General features: G+C 43.9%; 1 protein-coding gene and 1 long non-coding RNA gene across 10 annotated transcripts; both read right to left on the reverse strand.

Moving 5' to 3' along the window:
• Nucleotides 1-7,190: 7,190 nt before the first annotated feature.
• On the reverse strand, nucleotides 7,191-12,209 carry LOC109742442 (uncharacterized). Of its 9 annotated transcripts, XM_073505231.1 has the most exons (8): nucleotides 11,496-12,167; nucleotides 11,311-11,424; nucleotides 10,472-10,664; nucleotides 10,285-10,367; nucleotides 9,893-10,105; nucleotides 9,418-9,792; nucleotides 9,219-9,323; nucleotides 7,191-8,877 (listed from the first exon to the last, which is right to left on the reverse strand). In XM_073505231.1, exons 1-3 carry the CDS (start codon nucleotides 11,606-11,608, stop codon nucleotides 10,592-10,594), a joined length of 300 nt encoding a protein of 99 aa, XP_073361332.1. In that variant the 5' UTR covers nucleotides 11,609-12,167; the 3' UTR covers nucleotides 7,191-8,877; nucleotides 9,219-9,323; nucleotides 9,418-9,792; nucleotides 9,893-10,105; nucleotides 10,285-10,367; nucleotides 10,472-10,591. The 9 variants fall into 9 exon arrangements, with proteins under 9 accessions (XP_073361332.1, XP_073361330.1, XP_073361328.1 ...); XM_073505229.1 differs by having other exon boundaries at nucleotides 7,191-9,323; nucleotides 11,496-12,209; XM_073505227.1 differs by having other exon boundaries at nucleotides 7,191-9,323; nucleotides 9,418-9,485; nucleotides 9,669-9,792; nucleotides 10,285-10,664; nucleotides 11,496-12,209.
• Nucleotides 12,210-15,037: 2,828 nt separating this feature from the next.
• LOC120969610 (uncharacterized) lies at nucleotides 15,038-15,996 on the reverse strand. The gene is made up of 2 exons (XR_005763942.3): nucleotides 15,377-15,996; nucleotides 15,038-15,245 (listed from the first exon to the last, which is right to left on the reverse strand). It is a non-coding gene; the product is annotated as an uncharacterized lncRNA (long non-coding RNA).
• Nucleotides 15,997-23,314: the final 7,318 nt, after the last annotated feature.

The raw sequence follows: 23,314 nt of genomic DNA on the forward strand, positions 1-23,314 counted from the left end.
CACGAATATATGGAGTTTGAGTTAAGGTCGGTGGAGCTCCAGGGGGCCCACGAGGCAGGGGGGGCGCGCCCAGGGGGGCAGGCGCGCCCCCACCCTCGTGGCAAGGGTGTGGGCCCCCTGGCCTTGATTCTTTTGCCAGTATTTTTTATTATTTCCAAAAATATTCTCCGTGGAGTTTCATGTCATTCCGAGAACTTTTGTTTCTGCACATAAATAACACCATGGCAATTCTGCTAAAAACAGCGTCAGTCCGGGTTAGTTCCATTCAAATCATGCAAGTTAGAGTCCAAAATAAGGGCAAAAGTGTTTGGAAAAGTAGATACGACAGAGACGTATCAGAGCTAACCTAGGTAAACTTGGTCATTTTGGAACTAACCTAGGTAAAATGGATCATATTGGAGCTAACCTAGGTAAAATGGGTCATATTGGAGCTAACATAGGTAAAATGGGTCATTTTGGAGCTAACTTGACTAATTATGTCATTTTTAGTTAACTAAGCATAATTATGCCATTTTTTACATAAGTAAGCCAAGTGTATGTCATTATTGAGCAAACCTAGGTAACTAAGCATATTAGAGATAACTTAGCATATTAGAGCTAACTTAGGTCATTTCGGAGGAAACAAAGCTAAGTATAGATCATTTTGGAGATCTGACATACCTGACATAGTTCACTCCTCCTTCTTCTCCTTCATCATGCTGATGTGCCTAGAGCGGCGAGGCAGTGGGATGTAGTCTTCTACCACAATTGGCATGGTCATGTTGCCCGGCTGTGGGATCGCCGGCGCCACCACCATCGCGAGGTCATTGTCAGGCACCACCACCATCGCGAGGCCATCTTCAGGCAGAACCATCGCTAGGTCATCCTCAGCCACCACCATCTCTTGCCCATCGTCAGCCACCACCATCGTTTGGCCATCGTCAGCCACCACCATCGCGAGGTCATCGTCAGACAGAATAGGTTGCACCTCCTCATCCCCACTCTGCTCCTCTTCTTCCCCACTCCATTCCGGATCATCCTTGCTGCTGCTTTCGCTGTAGCCAAACTCGCTGCTGCTTTGGTTATAGCCAGAGCCGCTGCTCCGATTGCCTGACCAAATGCAACAAAGTTTTTTTAACGATCAGTGTGAGACAAAGCCAAATGGAGAGGAAGAAGAGGCAGAGCGTACTGGCATCGTCGTCGTCCTGGTAGCGCATGCGGCACATAGTCGTGTTGAACACCTTCACGGTGAGCATGGCGTCGCCGTCGTACCTGAAGACAAGGAAGTACCCGTGCCTTAGGTCGTAGGTACGGACGAACTGCTCCCAGCCACGACACAGGTACATGTGGTCATTCCTGATCACCACCTCCACGTCCCAAAGCCTGCGAAGCCCGCTGCCGGCCTGTCACAGCTTCACATTCTTTGGCCGATGGCCGTCTAGCATCTCCATAGAAGTGTTAGGCAGCCTCTGCAACGTGGGTCAAGGAGTGATGTAGCAAACAGCAGAGTTATGATAAAGAGATGGTTGAATGGGAGATCTCTCCTTTTATATACCTGCCTCTTGGAGGAATTCTCAAGTATGATCGTGAAGAACTCGAAACCTTCCAACTCGAACTCCGGTGTGGCAGAGCGTAGCCTGCGGTGGCGGCCTCCCCCCATCTCTGATAATCAACAACATCAACAACACTTAATTAATTTCGTAGGTTAGTTGTCAATGGCAATTGGCACCCTTCAAAACTAGGGATTTTTTAGACATGAAAGCACAACCAAAATAACAACCCTAAACTCCTAATACGTACAGAATGCACAAGTTGTTCTGAAATTTTGCACTCATTAGCAACCACTTCAGATAACACGAAGCAGCACCATTTATATCCAATCAAAGAAAGGCCTCAACAATGTTTCCAAATTAGTGGGTTTTTGGACCACTAGAACACAACTTAACATAAAACAACAACTTATAAGAAATAACCCTACCATCTAAAACCCTAAAAATGATAGGATCCTAAAAGCGCCAAATAATAATACACTACACTCAGGAGCACAATACTCTTCCTCAGAGATCAGTGTTAACAAACAAACGCAATAACTCCACATCAACTTGTAAATAAAAATCCAACAGCAGCATCACCCCCGAGTCTAACGGTAAGAGCATCCGGACAAACCACAAGAGAAGCGCAGCAAGGGGTCTTACCGCAACCCAAACCTAACTGCTAAGTTGTGCATTCAACGATTTCGTGCTTAAAACCTAAACCCAAAATTTGATCTTTCCTAACTCATTATCTTTTTAGTCAAATCTTCATTGAATCCAGCAAAAAAAAAGAGAAAAAACAAGCACACATGATCAAACCCTAAACCGTTTTATCTGTGCTAAAACCCCTCTTTTGTTTTTTTGGCAAAACATCATATGTGAAAACTATGGATTTCGATTACCGGCAGTGCAGAAAACCTAGATCTGAACCTTAGACAGCAAAAAAATAAAATAGAAATAAGGCAGTAAGCTCCAAAACTTATGTTAATTGAGTGTAAATTGAGAAGATTTTATGTAAATCTATCTATGTATTCCGTCAGGGTGAAAAAGAAACGAAATGGTCATGGCCGGGTTGGGTTGGTCCCAAAAGACACACAGTCGAAGCAACAGGCAGCACAGCACCATGAGTGGAGTGCGCCCCGGCCGAATGAACCAAAGGTTTGGGTTGGTTTGGCGCACCCACACTCGGCGGTTCACTGCGACTCGCGCCGCTCCACTCCACTCTCCCCAACCTCTGCCTCCAGTCCCAAATCTCTTTCTTGATTCTTTCTCCATACGCACTGCACCGCACCGGCGCATCACCACCCCGTCGGGCCCTCCCTCCGTCTTGGTCTACCCCAGCCAGCCTCTTCCAAGGGTGGGCCGAGCGAGCTGCAGAAATTCCTTCCCCGACAAAGAAAGAAAGAAACGCGCGCGCGTGCGTATAAATCCATCCGACCCATCCATAGGCCAACAACGAAGACGCGCGCAGGCAGCGCCGCGCCTGCCGAATCCCCTCCTTCCCCTCCACCCGATCCCATGACCTAACTACGAGCATCTGCTAAGTTGTGCATTCAACGATTTGGTAACGGCAAAACCCATGACCTAACTACGAGCATCCATCACCTCACCAAGAAACTAACTGAAGAACCTAAACCTAAACCTAAACACAGAGAGAGAGAGAGAGAGAGGAGGGAGGGAAGAGGGAGGGGTGGCGCACCTCGGTGTTGGGGACGACCGGGGTCGGGGGAGGGGCCGGGCCGGGGGGGTCGACGGTGACGGCGTCGGGGTTTGGTGCGGCGTCGGAGGGGCCAGAGCTCGGGGCGGCGGTGGTCAACGACGGGACGGCGACAGCATGTTGAGGTGGCCGCGTTCGGCGACGGCGTCGGAGAGGCGAGGAACAGGCCTTAGGCGGCAACGCGTGGGGGCGAAGGAGGGGCGAGGAGGCGACGGGCGAGGCGAGGAGGATGCGGTGACGGGGCGGGCGGAGCTCGGGGCGGCGGGTCGGGGGGTCGGGGCGACGGCGGGGGCCGGGGGTCGGGGGTGGGGGCGGCGGCGCGGGGGAGAGAGAGAGAGGAGGGTGAGGTGAGGTGGGGCGCCGACACTTAGTGGAGTGGGCCCGGGGGCAAACGGCCAGTTTCTTTACCGTCTGCTGGCTGACGGCGCCGTCAGCTAGCGGACGGCAAAGAAACTGGCCGTTAGGTCATCCCTATATTCCGCCATCCACCATCTTTGCCGTCTGCTAGCGGACGACAAAAAACAGGCTGACGGCAAACGCCTTCATTTCCGTCCGCTCTTTCTTTGCCGTCAGCTTTATTTAAACTAATGACAAAGAACTTCTTTGCCGTCAGCTAGCCGACGGCAAAGAGCTGGCTGGCGGCAAAGATTCTGATTTCAGTAGTGTCCGATCGATGGGGGATGTTGGGTACCAACGACGACCACATACGGATTGGGCTTTAATAGTACAGATTATTTGAACGACTATGAAATGTCACGAGGCCAAACTAGTAGTGCTACAAGAGAAAAATAATAATCATACACTTCTTGTACTTTGATGTTGACTTCAATTCAATTTTAATTGAATTTTTTCCACCATTAAAAATCTGCATGGAGTCCGTAGGCCTCACTTGATCTGAACAGTGACGGTCGCAACATTGTCATTTTCTATATCTATACTTCTATACTACTATTAAAAAAGCAAACATCAATTACCCTAAATCCATCAAATTTAGTGTACACAAGAAAATCAGAACCCTTGGATTTAACCCACTTAATTGTATCTAAGAGCCCATATTACTTCGGTGGTCGGCCATCGAAACAAACGTACGTGATTAAATGTTCTGCCAGTCTGCCAGCAACGTACGGTCTCCACGCATGCCCACTAATCCACTCACGACCTCATTACCCCTGAACTAACATGACGTCTCATTTGCAAAAAAAAAAAAAAAAACATCACGTCTCCAACTCCAACCCAGTCGCCACAGAACTCCTCCCAATTCCCATCGCCGCCGCCCGCCGCTCCTCCTCTCCTCTGCTACCCTAGGCACGAGGAATCAACCTCCTAAAGCAACTGGAGCGGCAAGCGGCGGAGGAATGGAGAGATGGCGTGTGCGGCGGCGGGAAGGAGATGGGACGGGCGTCCTACATCCGGATCAAGCACGATGAGGAGCGGTGCAAGGCGTCCAGGAAGGAGCCCGAGGGGCGCGGCGCTTCTTCGGCCTTCAGGTCGTGGCAGCCAGCGGCCGTCGCGGGCACGGAGGCACCGCGCGCCATCCTGGTGGGGCGGCCCACTGGGTGGCCGAAACCCCGGCCGTTGTAGATTCAGTGATCGATTCCAATAGCCAAGATTGCATGGTAGTCTAGGTTTGGTTGTGAGTTCTTTATCGCTGGGGATTGGATTGGATGGCGTAGTACTACAGGGCAAGAAGCCACAATTGAATGGCAGTAGTATTTCTTCTTTTTGTTGTCAGAAACCTTTTTTGTGTCGATTACAAAGCAAGAAACTGCTTGGTTGTTCGTGCAAAAAATGGTTCGTCGTTCCTAATTTTTCTGATTTTTGTTGCCCATGGAACGTAGGCCATCTACAACGTCAGTGCCCTCAACGGGGTTTGGCATGACTTGCTGGTCTCCGTGTGCTTCAGTGCTCTCCAGCCATGATGTCGTCTCAGGACTGTTCGATGGCGCCCTCGATGACATGTGTGGCGGGGCACAACGACATGCGTGTCCAATCCTGATTCCTTCAGCTATTTGTGTTTCCTTCTTGGGTGTCCTGTGGGTGCACGAAGACACCATCTAATTAAGAGTTTTCATTTCTTTCATATATGCAATGGTTTGCGGTATACAGTTTTTTATATAGAGTCCCAGTTTTGATGTTTTACAAAATGAAAGAACTATGTAGAAATTCCCCCTAATGCTTAATTGGTTACTTATTTCTCTCATTTTCCATTGTATTATGATTGAGAAGATACGGTTGGGCCTATGAGAAGAACATCCACTCTTTAATTGCAGGGGGTGCAGGCGAGGTGGTGCTGCCGCCCTTCCTCTACAGACCAATCCCTCCACGTCATATCTTCATTTCCCTCCCACATCTCTTGCTTCTCTCTTCCATCTAGATTAGCCCCTGGATATGGACGATGTCATGTCCTCCATTGCCGCTGTTGCTATAATATGATTTATTACAACTTGTCTGAATCGGTTAGAAGAGGATTGATCAATTGTTTCGTGAGCATTCATATACGTTTAAGTTTCATTATCATCTGAAGTGTGAACTTGCTTCAAACAGTCAATCTACCTTCCTGCCACAGATTTCTTTGCATCGGTGATTGTGTAGGAAACGTCTTTCTTCCAAAGAGTAAATGTTTTCAGACCACATATTTATGGTCTGTTTTGTTCAGATAAGTGATTCAATGCGTAGCAATGTAGTCTTTCGTAGAATTTGTACTGAACGATTCTTTTTGAACTCTAAATATTCTTATTGACCACCAAGATTGTAGCCCACAAATTAAAAGGTAAACGCTTATTCCTCTCTGTCCAGGATACTATTGTGAGATGGTCTGATACATAAAAGACGGCCTCAAGCCCCTCTGCGGATGCGTCCAGTCTCGCTGTTCTACAAATTTCGCTGGAACAACGATCTTCCAACTTTGCCGGAACGCCGACCACATGTGCTCCACCTGAGGTACGTTGTTCTAAAATATACACAGCCAAGTCATGAGTAGCCTTGAAGTAGCAAGCTTTTATGTTTCAACTAGGTGCTGGGGCGCGCCCTTGGCGCGCCTCTTGAGGTGGAGCTGTGCGCCCTTGTATTGTGGGAGCACCTCAACGCCCTGCTATAGACATCCTACAGAGTCTAGGTTGGTCCTCTGCTAATAGCAAATTAATAGTAGTTGGTTGTCAAAGTTATTTGTTTTCTTTTCTATAGAAAGGCTGAAAGCTTGAAATGAATCAACATTTTTCATGCCATTTAGATCAAAACTAAAAACAAACACATTATAAATTATCTAGCTAAGCCATTGTATATATTAGCTAGACCCCCTGTCAATTTGTTAAACACCTTCGCTGTCACCCACTAAGAATATTTTTGTCCTTGCTCATTCTCAGACCACATGCTCAATTATTGGTAAACGAAATCACCTTCAAGCTTGCTGCCCAAACTCCAAAATGCTTCCTTAAGATTCATGTTATATATTGGTGAAGTTAATATTCCAGAGGGCCTTCAGAAGGTTTGACATATAGACTCCTTCAGGAGGGCCCCTTAACAAAGGGATAACAAGAAAAAATCACGAAGTGTTGATGCAGTGCAAAACCAATAGGTGATCACTCTGGATCGACAAAAAAAAAAAAAAAAGTGGTCTCTTCACACTTCTGTGCACATGCTTAACAAAGAACACAACCTAATGCATTGCATCAACTGGAATGAAATAAATCACATCGGTTAAATAGTCAATCTGTGTTAGTGGCAATGTTCATTTGTAAATAAAAAAACAGAACACAAGTACCCATACTATGCCCAAGCTAGATGACCCACACAAAACGGTATCCTTCTCTTTATGTTGTAGTCTGCATATCCAAACCAAACAAACATACCCCACAAAATTCTAATAGGATTGCAAAGCTGGAAGCACCTGACCATAAATGTCTTCAAGTTTGGCTCCTGAATCCTTCATAAAGCTCTACAGCGCAGCTTACACAAACAAAATACAACTGGACCCTTGATAGGATCGTATTAAAGACATCATAAAAGCAACATAGTACATATTGTACAATCAGTAGCTCACAAGGTTTGCAAGTGAAATGTCCAGGCTATGCAAACTTACAGCCTCAGATATTTTCTCAGGTGTAGAAAATGCAACACAAGTAGACCCCTTGCAAACACCAAAATGTCCAGGCTATGCAAAGTTACAGCCTCAGATAGTAACTGTACTTGACTAACTTTAGTACATACACATTTAAAGGCACTGGCACAAACAAAATGGGATGAGTAACACACAGTGTTACACGGTAGACGGCACACACACAAATTGTACGCATGATAGAGCATGGTAGCATACTGTCTAGTAAATGAACAAACATCTAGGAAAGAACATCCAATAAGTCCCAATAAAATGCTTAAAAGAAGATGTCGCATACTACCTAATCACAAAGAAACAACAAAAATACAAGATTTTGACGAGCTGTATAGCAAAAGAAAATGTGAGACAAAGGGAGTATATAGCAATAGAAAATGATAGCTAACCATGAATATCAGAAAATGGTAAGTAATGAAGACATGTCGCACGACTGAAAAACCTTACAATACCTACAGAGACATAAAATCGACAAATCGTTGAATAGTAGTAGATGATGAGATGCCAATATCCTGATGGTAGATTGCATTCGAGATAGTCTAAATGGGCAAAAAATTGAGAAGAGGTGTACCACAACCTGGTTATTTCATATCTCTTGCATTTATTTCCTGTACCACAATTTTATGGAGCTCATTAATATGCATACACAGATGTACACTGAACAATATCAGCAAATCTACATTGTTTAAGTGCCAGAATATATTGTTCATAAATGCTGAAATGATCAAATATGTTTGGCATACCTTCTCCACTGCATGAATTAATATATTAACAAATTAAGCTGCACTCTAGTTTTCACCAAAGCTCAAGTGATCACAAGATACGTAGTTTGAGAACCATTCCAACGTTGCTCGAGAAGCATAACTGAAGTACTAAACATGCCAAAATATCTGGAGGTACAGTCAGATTGAATACAAAAAAATCAATATGCTCTGGAATAATTACAAAACATGCCAAAATCTTTGGAGCGAGGTACACACTGAGTTAATTCACAAAAATCAATGCTGAAGAAGAATAACTGGACATGCCAAAATCTCTGGAGATAAAGCCTGAATGAATCGAGAAAATTCAAGCTGGTGGATGGAGCCATTGGCATACAACTAAGTTTTACCAATAAGGACATGCGCTTAAAATAAAGACCAAGTTCAATGCCATATGATATTACCAAAGCAGAGAATACCAAAGGAAACAAATAGATTGTTCTGCTACCTGATAAATACTTGATATATGAATCCGTAACATATTTACAATATCTCATAATGAGTGACTTTGATTTTCTCAGGCCTAAAAACAATAATTGCTGCTCAAGTACCAATATCAGCAACTCAAAAGGTTGTCAAACTTAAGATGGGGCAAGAGTTGTGTGGTATCAAAGGCCATTATGACATTCAAAAGAAAAGGATCACATTTAAAATTTTAGAAAACTACAAAAAAAAAAAGTGATATTCAGAAGGGAGATACCTTTGACATGAACAAGGTCACCATGAATCTTCAGGCAAGATTGACCAAATTAACTACATTTGCAAACACTCTCATTCATTCTGCAATAACCGATCACCTCTCTTGAAACTTAAAGATGCCAAGTAATTGTTCTAGTAGGTAATACACTGAATGCTAGAAGATAAAAAGGATTGTGGAGGATTATATGCTTATTAGAAGATAAAAGTTCTAGTACATAATACACTGAATGCCAAGTTTGCAGCAGCAACTCTGCTTATTATGTCAGAAGATAAAAATGATTGTGGAGGACTATATGCTAGTAATTGTTCTAGTAGGTAATACACTGAAACAACACAAATAGACAAGCCTGGCATGGCAAAAACAACTTTCAAAGATGCATCAGCAAACCCTACTCATGAAAGAAAGAGAATTGAAATGTAACCTTAGTGCGAGGAGGCTACGAACTCGATCTCCATGATGACACCGCGCTTGAGGAGGCCGCTCTCACTGCCTGCCACCCGCTGCCTGCTCGAACTCACCATGATGGCTGCCTTGGACCAGAGGGAGGAGGCGTCGGTGACGGTGAGGCGAAAATGCATGTATCAATACTATTCAAAGCTGTACATGTTCAAATTGAGCACCTTGCTCGGGCTGGCTTCGCTACACTGGGCCTCGTCCACGGCCCCTTCCTCAGCGCCGCGGCGCCGCCCTAATCACCAGCTTAACTCAGCCACTGTGAAAGGAAATTATCCAAATTTCCTCTACAATGACCCTTACGGCTACTTTAACTTACCAAGCTAGTAGATAAGCATTATAAATCTACAACAACAATAACAACAACAGGCTTACACGGTCACCAGACAATGTATATCTATCTGGCTGACGCACATACATGACGATGTTGTGAGTACATTTATATCTGTTGGTGCCCAGGAGGGGGGATGTCAGAAGCGCGTCTTCTGCTGAGGGTACCCGGGGTTCTGCATCCCCATCCCTTGATCTGCCTTCCTTCTCAACTGTCAACGTCAAGAAAATCAAATGACTTGTTGATGGTCACAAGCGTTATTCAAATAACAGTAGCTAGGAACGTAAGTGAAATAAAAATATACAACAGACCTGGTGTGGATGTGGATGAAACTGGCCACCTGCGCCTCTCTGCATTGGCATGTTACTGGGATTCATCACAACCATGCCTGCTTGGGGCCCTGCACCAAAGGCACCCATGTTTGCACCAGGAGGCATTCTTTGCATACCACCCATAGGCTGTTGCATTCGCCTTGGGAGTGGTCTTGGTACAGGCTGGCCTCCTGGAGGTCTATTCCCTGATGGCTGAAACATGAATGCATCCTGTTATTATAGATCATAGCACGATAGTTCTTAAGAATATTTTGGTTCACTCAAAGTGGGACTGAAATAAATCTTCTGAGGGAATTAAACAAGAAACAAAATCTAATGCATCAGGGCATCATAAATATAATCAGTGTAACGGATACGAGGATTTCACGCACCAGTTTGGAAAGCATATCAACGGTGAATACTGCATCGAATTCATTGGCCTTTAGTGCTTCAAGAATGAAGTCAGCAGACACATCTGGGAACATCAACGAGAGAGATTCCACCATGGCAAGATGACTATCGGCGTGACTTGACTCAGTTGCTTCTCCTTTTGTGATTCAGTAGAGATGTTGATCTTACCTACGCTTTCAGCATAATCATCAAAAGAAAGGGACTCTGGGAGTTCATACCCAACAGACTTGTCAGCGGTCTCATTCTTTTCAGTCTCATCTACTTGCTTCTCAGGGTCCTTCTTTCCTTTCAAGGCAAGCACGAAAGGAGCGGCATGGGAATCAACTGAAAAGACCGCTCCAGTGCTCGTGATTCAGCAGATCTATCAAAATAATCAAGGAAACATAAGTATTGTACGAGCAGCCGTGAACTCATGAGTCGTCTGTCATCATATCACTACATTTTGCATGCATATCAAATTATGTCGAGAACGTAACTCTTGCACTCTCATATAAAAACACTTCGATGAGTGCAAAAGGGTATGCATTATTCAAAGAAAATTAGATGAAACCCATCTCCACATTATTCATCAGCATAAGCAGTTGATTCTTAATGTGAATTATAAACTTATAATCCTCAGAACTCATAATATCAACATGTAGTAGCTTGTCAGTACAGGGTACACTATGTGTGGAAAATGTATCACATCTTAGGTAGAATATATATACATCAATCAAAGATGATCAGACACTGCTATATCAAAACATGATCAGACACTAGTACATCAGTATGTACTTACTTACAGCAGATTAAACTGATGCATACGTCTAACTTGACTGGCTAATTAAATATGTCCTGCACCATGGGAGATGATTTTGCCACAAGTTAAGGAAGAAATCTAAATCTCCGTGAGACGAAGCACATTCACTGCACAAGTTTTCCACTAATCTTTGATTGAAAAAAGCTTTCCACTAATCAGGTCAGAGAATGTAAAATTAAGATTTAGGCAGAGATGGAGCTTCTATTACCGGCTGAGTTGGTTGAATGCTTGTTCTTCCTTCAAATCTGTTCCTGTTGACATATCTACTGGATGAACAAGATATGTTGCAATTTTCTCGCCTGGCTGAGATGGTACAAGTGCACTGACCACAGAGACATTTTAGGCACAAGAGATGGGAACATCCTTCGGAATCCATGGGCGAGCGGTACATACCTCGTTCCCTCGCGGAAGATCAGATGGAGAAGTGTCGATCTTGGTTCCTCCAGCCCCATGCCCTTGCCGCCCAGCTGCTCGTTCTGCCTGCTGCCGACCCGTCTCCTCTGCATCTCCCTATGCAGTTTGCCCACTCTCCTTCCTCTGCCTCCGCCCACCGCTTCCTCTGCCTCGCCATCTCCATCTTCTTTCTCGGCCTCCTGGCCTCCAACTTCTCTACATCGCCGCGGCCGCTGCTAGTCCACACACCTCTGCTAGACGTCAAACGCCGACCACCACCTCGGCGGAGGCGCCTTTGCCGCTGCTCACCTCACTGTTGTTGCCATGGACATGGGGCTCGGGAGAGGGGGCGCTGCTTCTCATCCACCTTACCTGATGCCGTCTGCCGAGGCACGGCACCATCGACCCAACGCCGGTGGATTGCTCGCAGCCACCGTATATGTGGATCAGCACGAGGCACACGTCCCCGGCGACGTAGAGGAGGTCGGCGATCTCGTCCCGTACGTGCGCCATCGTCGCTCCCTTCCGATGAGGCCACCCTGCATCTCCTCCTTCTCTGTTCTCAAGTTGCCGGCGCCTTGCTTGGACGGGGTAGATAGGGGCGAGGCGGCGGCGGCGGCGGATGGGATGGGATGGAAACGAGAGAGATTTTGGGGAGAGGCAAAGGAGGTCGCGTGCGTTGGCAGAGAAGGAGGGCTCAACGCAATCTCCTCTGTCTTTTTTTTTTCTATAGATAGACAAAGCGAATGATATGGTGGGCCTGCCTATTTCTTTTTGCCTCATAGCATTGCCGACGTGGAGTACGCGAGGGAGCGGCCATGATGCACACCTTATTGTTTTGGATATTTATTTCAAAGAGCATGTGTTTTGGGCTTTATACTTCACCATGACCTTGAACACCATCTCAGGTTTATCATTTAGTATTTCTCATTCATGGCCCTTAAAATGTATCCTCGGATTGTTGAACTTTATGATTGCAGGAGTGTCTCATGGCTTAATAGTCGTTCAGGCACGTGCAATTTTTAGGAGTGAAGTCGGGAGAATAGCTTCTTCTGGGGTTGAGGTTTCAACAGATTGATTTCAGCGGAGGGATGATGATGCAGTGGTAATATTTATGGTAAGACGTGTGGAGTAAAAATTAAAAGTTGATACCATTTTTGGTCTGCTCAAATTTTATCCGTCTAGAGAAACTTGGTATCATATACTAAGATGAGAAATTGTATTATTCAATTCTTGACATTTAACAGTGAACCGAGATGTTCTAGCATGGACTACAAACTGATATCAGCTACGTTTGGATGTAGTGAAAGGAAATCTACTTCTTGCAGTTGCAGGACCATGAGATGTCGGCGTTGCACCGTGGACACACCAAGGTCCCAGCCAAGTCAGTGATCCTGCCCCGACTACCGATTTCTTCATCTTGAGGAAGCTGCAGCAGCCTGACTCATTTTTGCATATTGTCGGCCTATCCGATATGCTGCTGGGCAATTACCACTACTCCCGTTGGATAGGTGAACCATGCAACTCTATCCTTCATGCTCTTCCCTTGTTATCCAATTGCTCTTGATAATTTAATGATTCAATCAAATTTCATTGCAAAGCATACTGGATAGGGCTTTTCTTCTTTCCAATGCAGTGTTGGTTTGCGTTAAGATGGAAATCCAAATCCATACATTTCTAATTCTTGTTGTTATAATTACACAAGTATTTTCTCATATTATTTCTTCATTAACTAATGTTCATACAGAACACCATCTCAGTAACTAGACCTGATATAATAGTTAGTTTTGACATTAGATGCAACAACATTGATATTGCTAAATTGATCATGTTTTTAGTAGGATAATAAACTTGTCTAGCATTTCATTATGAATTGCAGGCTCTCAAAATAGATCTATCTGCTCCCTGAATTATTCTTGGTGTAGTTTCTGAATCATACATCCTGACATGCATTTTGCATTGGCAATCATTATTCAACGGAATGCCTTTTTATTGAATATAGACAACTGAATGGATTAATGTTATGCTTAGTATCTTTTGGCATATCTCTCACACTCAATTCAGATGCTATCTTGGTTGCGACTGAGTAGTCTCGACTATACTTCAACCCGACATCAACGAAGCAAATAACTTGATTATAAGGTAAATTCATGATTACCAATGCCTAGCTATTTTTTGATCTTGACTGACACAAAGGCCAAAGGGTGCAATGTGTAAGTTCAGAGAGCTCTCGCACTTTCTCCAACCAAATAAGTCTTTTATGCTAGATTTTCTTTCAAGATAACAATAAATCTTGGGAGCATCCCTGTCCATGCATGGAACAATACTGGAGAGATAGAGTGCTACTGTCTTGCATTTCTCAATATCCCTAACTTTATTGCCAATATTATGATCATCATTATATTTTGTTGGTACACCAATATATTTTGTTTGTTTTATTGATCTATTTTCTTCCTAGGATGAATGCGGATTGTTTTCACATGATGATACGTGCATTGCACGTGCACGCTTACTAGTGAATAGTCGTGTGTAAACCTTTTCCCCTGCCGTCTAGCTGGTACCTCGTACTTTGCAACATTGTCACGGCAATCATGGTTGCATCACTTTAGATTTCTACAAAATCATCATTCTTAAATTAAAATTTACCAAAGTGGCTCAAAAAATAAACGGATTGATGTATGTTTACCAAATTATTTCTCAAAAAGGATAGTACTTGTAAGATCGCCAAACCAATATAAAAAGATTAAAATTTTCCAACAGCTGGACCAATCGAGGGAGAACCAACACTAACCACACAGGAGAAGATTGCAACACTGGCAGAAAGGGAGTTGCTGAACCCTTCCTATAGGCCAGTGGGAACGGTGAAAGCGTTGAAGGTTACCGAATACGACAACGACATGGTCCCTCGAACCCCACCAGCTTCTTCGCATCCTGCAAGTTCACTTTGTACCTATGCGCTCATGGACACAGTGATATGTGGCTTAGATCATCAAGCAGTTATGCGAAATGACACACTTTGTGCTTCTTTCAGGTGTATCAGGCATCAGTTATGCCCAATAGAAGCGACAACTGAGCAATGATCTACAGCCAACATCAGATGCGTATGATTTCCATTAACAAAGAAGATTCCACACCGTTCAAACTAAGGGCGCTTATACATAATTACGTATACATCTCATTTGTTATTGGGATCGTGTGAGGTTGTACTTATCAAACTTGTCCACTTTGGAAACCTGTGTTATGGAAGTGAGGTAGAACAAATAAGATAGAAGTTGTTGTGTCGTGGTCCAGTTTGTGTTAGAACTGTCTCCAAACCAAATTGAGGAGAGAAAATAAGAGCAATTACATGAAGCAGAGGCACATGTTTATTGGACAATATTACCCTCTTCAAAGATTTTATGGGAGGGTGTGCCCATTTTTTGTCCTTTCTATGTTTTCTGATCATATAAGACCGCTGAGGACATGCCTTCGCATATTGGAAGCCTATTTTTTTCTATTTCTGTGTCCGTTAAATCATGTGAATCAATGAGAATCAATGATCATACCAATGCAAACAACCACAATTGATGAGGTTGTGCGCAACATTTTTATTACACACCAAAAGAGGACAAATACATTATGCATATGCCATTCAGCTGACATCATTCTTTGCTTTATTCAATTATTCCCATTATGAGAATGTTCTTACACTGAAGGCCTAGGTACTTGCCGGGGGTGGACGTCGTCGCTTTATGACCGGAACAAGGTAACCTGCAAAATTTGCATTCTTCGCATCATGATGATGAACATAAGCAATTATAATAAAGTGTGCACATATATCAACACATGCGCAAAAAAAGATGTGTGTGTGTGTGTGTGTACAAATATAACAATATACCAACCTGCACAATGAGTGTGGGGGTGCAACCCTTTGCCGCATACATGTGTAATACAGGCGAACTTGGGTAGACTGATCCTAGTCAGTTCGTGAGCGGTGAACCGATCACAGACGAGTGGATGTCCGTCACACCTCTTATTGCACCACAACATAGGGTCCACGGTTGCGGAACCTGGTTACCAAGATTCTTTTCGATGATACCCGAGCAGTCTCGCATCACGTTATTTTTATCGATGGTGCAGTGATCTACTCCATGGATTGCTTGTGCATTGCGCGAACAAGAATAGATGGCCAAAAAGACTAGGAGGCATAACACTCCAGCTACTTTACGGTTGGTCATGTTCTATGTTGTGGAGTACTGTCGGTATGTTTTAATGCATGACTTTTGCACCACTCGGCCTCTTATATAGCGGTTTTAGTGCAAGTTTCAGAATTGGACTATTTTTAATTAGTTGAGAGATATATGCCTTGGATATGTTCTAACTTAATGTAGGCACATCTAACTCTTGTATCAAATGGTTGGCAATGGATATGTGGATGCAACCTAATAATTGTTGGCGATCGAGTAGTTGATTTCAAACTCTTAATAGATATGCGTACCCAACTTGGGTGTGTTGATATTTAATGTAGGCACATGTGTGGTTCCTGTACTAGTATCAAATTGGTAAAGGATACTTCTAATTAAATGTAGTTAGGTGTATCCAGTTCTTGTATCAAATTGATGATAAAGGATACGCGGATAAGCCTATCTCTATCTATCTATCTGTATATATTTGATATCTATATCTGTATCTATCTATATTTATACTAATACAAACTTCCTGGATATTTTCATATTAATAGATGAAAACAGGAAAAATAGAAACCGTTGATTTGGTGGGCCAGAATTATTAAGGTTGAGATCTATTAGTAAATCCCTTGGATGTTTCAATTGAAAAGAAAACTGGGATATAAATCGGCCAAAAAAGGAATAGATCTGATCCAATCTAACCAACCGTTCAGATTCCACAAGATAGATGAGAAGTCATCCAATACTCAAAATCAGGACCGTGTTTCTCTGTTACTAACCTAGCCACGACCTGTTTTATACTCCCTCCGTCTGAAAATACTTGTCGTAGAAATGCATAACAATGGATGTATCTAGAACTAAAATACGTCTAGATACATCCATTGCTCTGATAAGTATTTCCGGACGGAGGGTGTATATCAAAATTGCTAAGTAACATCTAGATGTTTTTAAGCATGTCAAATCTAAGTTTTTAACCGTTGAATCTATTCCACTTCAAATCTCGTGCAGATTTAGATTCGCACCACGTGTGTCCCTTGTCGCGCACGTCGCTGTCGCCCGCTCATGCGTTGCTTTTTTTCTTTTTCTTTTTTCTTTTGAGGGGTGCTTTTTTACTTTTGTTGGTCTTGTGCATGGGCCGGCTGTATTTTTTGTCTTTTCTAGGCAGTGTTGTAAGAATTCGAAGAGGATATCTGTTTTTAGGCCCATATTACTAAGGGAAGTGTTTGTGGCCGGGGCGCCGGCCGAACCGTTGCGGCGGTCGCGCTCCGTGCGTTGGATCTCTTTTGATCCAAGGACGCTGTATGCGCCACGTGTTACCAGACCCATGTTTTTTTAACGCGCACGGGTTATCCTTTCCCCAGTTTTTGCTGCAACCGCACGGGGTGTCATTTCGGTGCGAGGAGGCAGGGCGACCGGCGGGCGACGGGCTTGTTGGCGCCTGGAGATCAGGAGCGGCAGCGGCGGCCCAGGGCGGATCTCGATTCTCCGGCGATCTATGGCCCCCCCGGAAGGTAACTCTCCCCTCCTGCTCTCCCTTTCGTTCTTGTCTCCCCCTCCCCCGTTGGCTTTAGGGTTAGGGCGGGTTATGGTGCGGGCGAGCCGTTTGTGTTCCCGCGGGCCGGCGCCGGCGCCGGCGCGGACGGGGACGGGGTGGTGTTCCCGCGGGTCGAGGGAGGGGGCGGGGTGGTGTTCCCGCGGGCAGAGGGAGGGGCGGGGTGGTGGATTTGAATCTTCTGTTCGCTAGGGATTTGGGATTAGGATTTGGGATTTTGTTCATCCACGAACTATCGGATACAGGGAAATGGTATTGCTATGTTTAAATGGTCACTGGACACTTCCGAGGGAAAACTGTGAGGAACATTTGTTTTAGATGATACAGTAGAACAGAGTAAACTTCAGGTCACTGCATGTGAAGATGCATGCACACTGCTGTGTTTGTGTTTTTGTGTTGTATATACGGCCGAAACCAACTTTGCACTTTTGCAAATGTACGTGCACTTTGTCTCTGATCATCATCTGCAAGCATGTAGGAATACTAGAGTTTACCAGCAAATGTACTAGATCAATATGTATTCCGAACCTTTTTTTTTGCGTATGATGAACCAAGTTTGAATTCCGCAGCCCAACACCCCTGCTTCTGAATCGAGGATCATTCAGATTTGATTGCTGAAACTAGAACGAACAGAAATGAATTCATCCCTGAACATGAATCTTATACGGCGGATTTACCAGTAGCTTACACGGAGTGACGGAGTTATGACCGGCCTTGCGCCGAACGCGTGTTCGCAGCAGCAGAGTTACACGAAACCTGTGAACTCTTACTTATGTATCTCAAGCTCCAGCGCTGAATAGAATGACGCTGAAAATTAACTTGTTTGAGATCCGGAAGGAATCACACACCGCACAGAGGCATCCTTGTTTGCCATGTAAATTTGTAAATAGGTTTCTTGGTGCTGCAAAATCTCCTAGGTTTTATTCTATAGCAGACGTACTTGTATAAATGCTAATTTTAGAGTGCAATGTTTTATTCTGTACATTTTTTATGTGTGCTTGTATGTTTCATAGGTTTTACAGTTTTTTTTAGGTGTTCATGTATGTTTTTTCCTAGCTACTGATGATGCAGTTTTAGGGTTTTATTGACTTGTTTTTTTTTCCTTTTTGTAGATGTCGCAGGCACCGCTGATGAGAATGAGGGGAGTAAGAAGGCTAAGAAGAAGAATAAGAAAAAAGGCAATCTATGTGGCTTTAAGTCAAGGTTTAACTAAAAAAGGCTGGCTGAGATTGGGAAGCAAGTAACACCAGAAAAACAGAGAATCATAAGGGAGGGACCGTTTGGAGACTTGTTGGACATCCGGTCTTTCAAGGTGCCCCATGAGCTCATTGAGTTTGTTGTGATGAACACGAATCACATACTCTCTAAGTTCAAACACAAGAACAAGTCCATCACCTTCAGCAAGCTCATGGTGAAAATGATTTTCAACGTGCCATCCGGTGATAGACCCGTGAAGCTTCTTAAGAAGAGTGATGAACATGATCTTCGCAGCATCTACAAGGAGGGGAACAGGGCTCCAATCGCCCATGTTGTCAAGTTGCTCACTAGTTGCAGCGATGAGGACGTGGTTATGATAAATAGGACTTGGACACTCCTTGCGTTGGCAACAGTTTTGTGCCCAGGCACTGGCAATATGGTGAATCTCGAGTATCTAGCTTCCTTGGAAGATATGTCTTTGGTGCATGAATTCGCTTGGGATGAGCACTTGTTGGCACGAGCGATGGAGGAGGTTGGAGTCTTTCAAGAGAAGAAGAGGATGCAAGCAAATACAGAAAAAGCAGCAGAGTTTCAGATCGCTTCATGCCTCCCAGGCCCGTCGACAAGGGGGGCCAAAGTGGCCGACCGCATAGGGCCCCCAAAATCGAGGGGCCCCGATCGAAGAGAAAATCAGAGTTACAGCGCTTCAGTTTGTCCCGCACGTCTCCGAGTATCGATGCTTCAACGTTGTTCTGCACAATATGCACACCGAGCCCTAGGGTTGCGACCCTCCCCAGGCCAGCCCCCGTCCCTAGTCCTGCCCACGGATGTGCGCGCCGCCTCTCTCGCATCTTCTCCCATGCTCCAGTGCAACGAATCGATGACTGCTGGTCTGCTGCAGACCGCCGCCAGCGGCCGCTCTCGTCTACACCAGCCCCACCCGCTAGCTGCTGCACGCTGGCGCCACTGCACCGTTCCCGGCAGTGCTCCCCGGCCGCCCCAGCCTTCGTGCTGCTGCCTTCGGGTGTCCAGGACTTGGCAGCACCTACAAAGCCGAGAAACAACCACAGTGCTCGCTGCCTTGGCCACTAATCTTGGGTAGTTTATTGGACCGAGACAAGATTTGAACTTGCATGATGTATAAGTTGATTTCTAAATTGATACCTGTGAAATTGAATTTATATTGAATTGGAAAATTACCGTGTATATGTATGTATTAAACTCAAATTGATGAATTTATCTTACAGAAAAATAAGATGAAGATGGTGTCTACACATGCGGGGAGGCACAGATGAAGCAAGCTATTAATTTGGTATTCTTTTGTATCCGTTAATATTATTTGTATCTTTTGTCGTGTTTTATCTAGTTTGTTAGATAGTTCCAGTTCTACATATATTGTGCAACCAGTAAATTTTTGTATGCTTTCTTGTGAGGTATTTCTTATAAAGCTGTGATGTATTTTTGGGGATAGTTCTTAAGTTCTATAGATTTTTAAAAATTTAAGGCCTCATTTTGTGATTCGTCCCGGGGCCTCAAATTCCTGGAGACGGCCCTGATGCCTCCCCATGTTAGAGGTATGCAACGCAACATTATGAAATACCTCCATCTTTTTTCTTTGCTGCATGAAACCTTCTGTACATTTCTATAGCTCGCATTTATGTTTTTGTTGGCTAATGTCCTTTTTCCATTCTATGCAGATCATATACATCGATCATATTGATATCCCGGCTGGCCTCCCAAATGAGCATGCCATTGATTATTCCGTGCCGAGGATACGCTTTGTTTGCCAAAAGGATTTTGATTGGTTGGATAAAGTTGATAAGAACAAGCTCACTCTTGTCCAACCTTTCTACGGGAAACACACCCAAGTAATTTTGCTACATCCCGCCTATGTATTTTCCTTTGCCAATGGAGTATTAACACCCCCCTTGTTTTTTGCTCACTGAATTGCATGTAGCAATCTTTGCTTTTCCATTTAGGTTATGGCAGCCTTCTTATTTTTCTCTCCTCATGTTTTGTTTTCCTAGATCCGGAGTTTGTGCAACACCCCCTATGCATCACAACTCATGGGACAGGAAGTTGGTGCTGAAGCAACCAGTGGGTAGGGAGTTGGTGCTGAAGCACCTAGTGGCGAAGGAACTAGTGACCAAGGAAGCCAAATTCAAGGTGCTGACATTCAAGCAAAGGACTCTCAATCAAACGAGGCTCAACAAAATGTTGATGCTGAACCACACCTATCATCATCGCTCAACGATTGGCTGCAGCAATCATTCCCTAGCATGCAAGATCTAAGGGTACTCTTTCCCAATCTACACTATCTTTTTCTTTGTATTCATTTCCTGTTTACCTTTGGCTTTGCATTATTTAATATACCCAGTTGCAAGTGTATATTTTGTTTGCTGCATCCCTCATTCTGATGTGCTACAACCATGTTCTCTTTTTGCTTCATATGTGGTTTAAGTTCATACCTACTAGGCTTTTTTGCTCCATCCATATGTCTAGTGTGCTACAACTACATTCTGTTTTTGCTTCAAACATATCATAATTTTGCTACATCCATATCAATAATTTGCTACCTAGAGGTATAGACCATTTGTTTTTTATGCTTCATCCATGACAGTAAATTTCTACAATCACACTGTTTATTTGATACATAGTGACACAGCAGCACACCTCCTTGTTTCTCGCTTCATCCATACCTCTAATGTGCTACACCCACATTTGTGTTTTTTTTACATCCATACTTCTCAAAATCTGGATATACTTATCACTAAAAATGTTGGACACTTGCCTTCTTGTAGGTACCAACTCAGTTTCAAATGCTCTACGACAAGCACAAGGGTATTTTTGCAGCAGAGGTGGATGGTGTAGTAGGCAAGTTTGGACAGTGTTTAAAGGAATTTCAGTGCAACCGGATGGCCGCTCTCCTTCGTGATGTTGGAGATGCCATCACAGCTACCAATGAGCCCAACTTTTCCTTTGAAGCACCTATCATGGACGAATGTCGCGGAAAAGAGAATGATGCTAAAGCTGCAAATGCCGACGTTTGTGCTCAAGCTCAAGCTCAAGGTACAACACCTAGCATCAACAAGGATGAAGTCACCGGATTGAACCTAGAAGTTGCAACAGAGGCTGCAGAAACTCGTGAGCAACAAAGAGTGAGTTTCGAGATGGAAGGCAACGCCTCACCTCACAGCCCCCCACTCTTCTATGATGCACCCAGGAGTGCGACAGCCGGCATTTGGGACGACGAGCCATCCTGTGAGTTGTTCCCAAAGGGCTCCGAAGACTATGAGATGATGCATTCCACGGCTGAGCCTACAATTAAGAAGAGCACAGTCAGCCCCATATATGCAAACATCCCCGTGTTTCCTGTTTCAGACGATGATGACAGCCCAAGTATGCTTCCTTCCTCTTGCATCATTTCTTTTTGTTTTTCTCCATATCATTTTTTCACAGTTGTGTGATTCCAGCAAATTCTTTTTGTACAATCTCTTGCAAACTCATCCATTTTTATTTTTTTGCTACAGCTCCTAAGATGGTCACTACAGAAGAGCATTTTGCTGATGCAAGCAGTGGCCCTAGCACACATGACAAGAACACTAGGAAGAAGAGGCTGTCCAAAGTTCCAGCCATAAAAAATACCAAGGCAAAGAAGCAAAAGGTCGACAAGGCTGCAGAAATGTATGAGAGGTTTGTAAAGCATGGGAAACCATTGAGGAAATCACAACCCAATGAACAAGTGTGAGCTACCTAAGCCCTATCTGTTTTTGTTTTCTATTTTTTATTTTTTCTGCTCGAAACAAATGATTCATTCGGTTGCATCTATGGTAACAGGACACCTTTCATCAAGCTAGGTGGATTTTTCATTGGATACAAGAAATTCCTTGTATGCTTCAAGCCTCGCGGGGATATGAATGATGAGGTTATGTCACTATGTATCGAGATGAACAACTTCGCATCCCGTGCAGCAAAAGAAAGGGATTTTAAGAAATACATTTTCTCAGTCCATGCGGGGGTAAGTTTTTTTAAAAACAAGCAATGCTTCATTCCTTTCTTTCTTTTCACATTTTCGTTGCAACACACACTAACCATTTTGTTGTATCTTTCAAGTAGATCCTACTAAAACAAGACCCATCAACTTTCCAACCAGCAAAACTCATGGCTGAGCTTGAAAGGGCTATGAAAATGTTCAAGGTTCAAAAGTGTGACCTCTTAAGTTTCACGAAGCTTTCTTTTGTTCCACACCACAAAATACTTCCAAATATGATCCAATGATGCGACGCAGCTGTAACATTTTTTACATGTTCTGAGTACCTTTTTGCCTTTCTTTTGTTTTTTGCAGCTCTTTTTCACAATTGTTCATGATCGCCATTGGATAGTTGTTTGCGCAAACTTGCTTCACAAGCAGTGGAATGTATTTGGCTCAATCCATTCAAAAGGAAAACAATCTCCTTTGAAGAAGCAAGCCAATAACCTGGTAGGCTCATGCTCTCTAATTTTTTCTATTTACCCTTCTGATTCATCTACATAAATGCCCTGTTGTCATCTTTACACACCTCATTTTATTTTTGAAACTTTTGTGTGTGTTTTCGGTGCTAGATCACAAACTTTGCAACCCTCGCACAGGAGTGCTGCGAATTCAATGTCAATGTTGGATCCTTCGCCCGTGTTGACCTAGAGGATTACCCAAAGCAAGATACCATGTGAGTTTTCTTTTTGAATTTTGCTTCAATCATGTGTTCAATTTCAACATTTTGTTTTTTCAACTATGCATGGGAAGTATGATGGAGAACTTTTTTTTATCTCACACATGTGATTGTGGCTTTTTTGGGCTCAAATATGTGGAGAACTATGATGGGAAGTCAATGAGAGAGTTCAAGCAGGTACACATTTTTAATTTT

The sequence above is a fragment of the Aegilops tauschii genome, chromosome 7, assembly GCF_002575655.3.
Source record: "Aegilops tauschii subsp. strangulata cultivar AL8/78 chromosome 7, Aet v6.0, whole genome shotgun sequence".
Classification (NCBI taxonomy): domain Eukaryota; kingdom Viridiplantae; phylum Streptophyta; class Magnoliopsida; order Poales; family Poaceae; genus Aegilops; species Aegilops tauschii.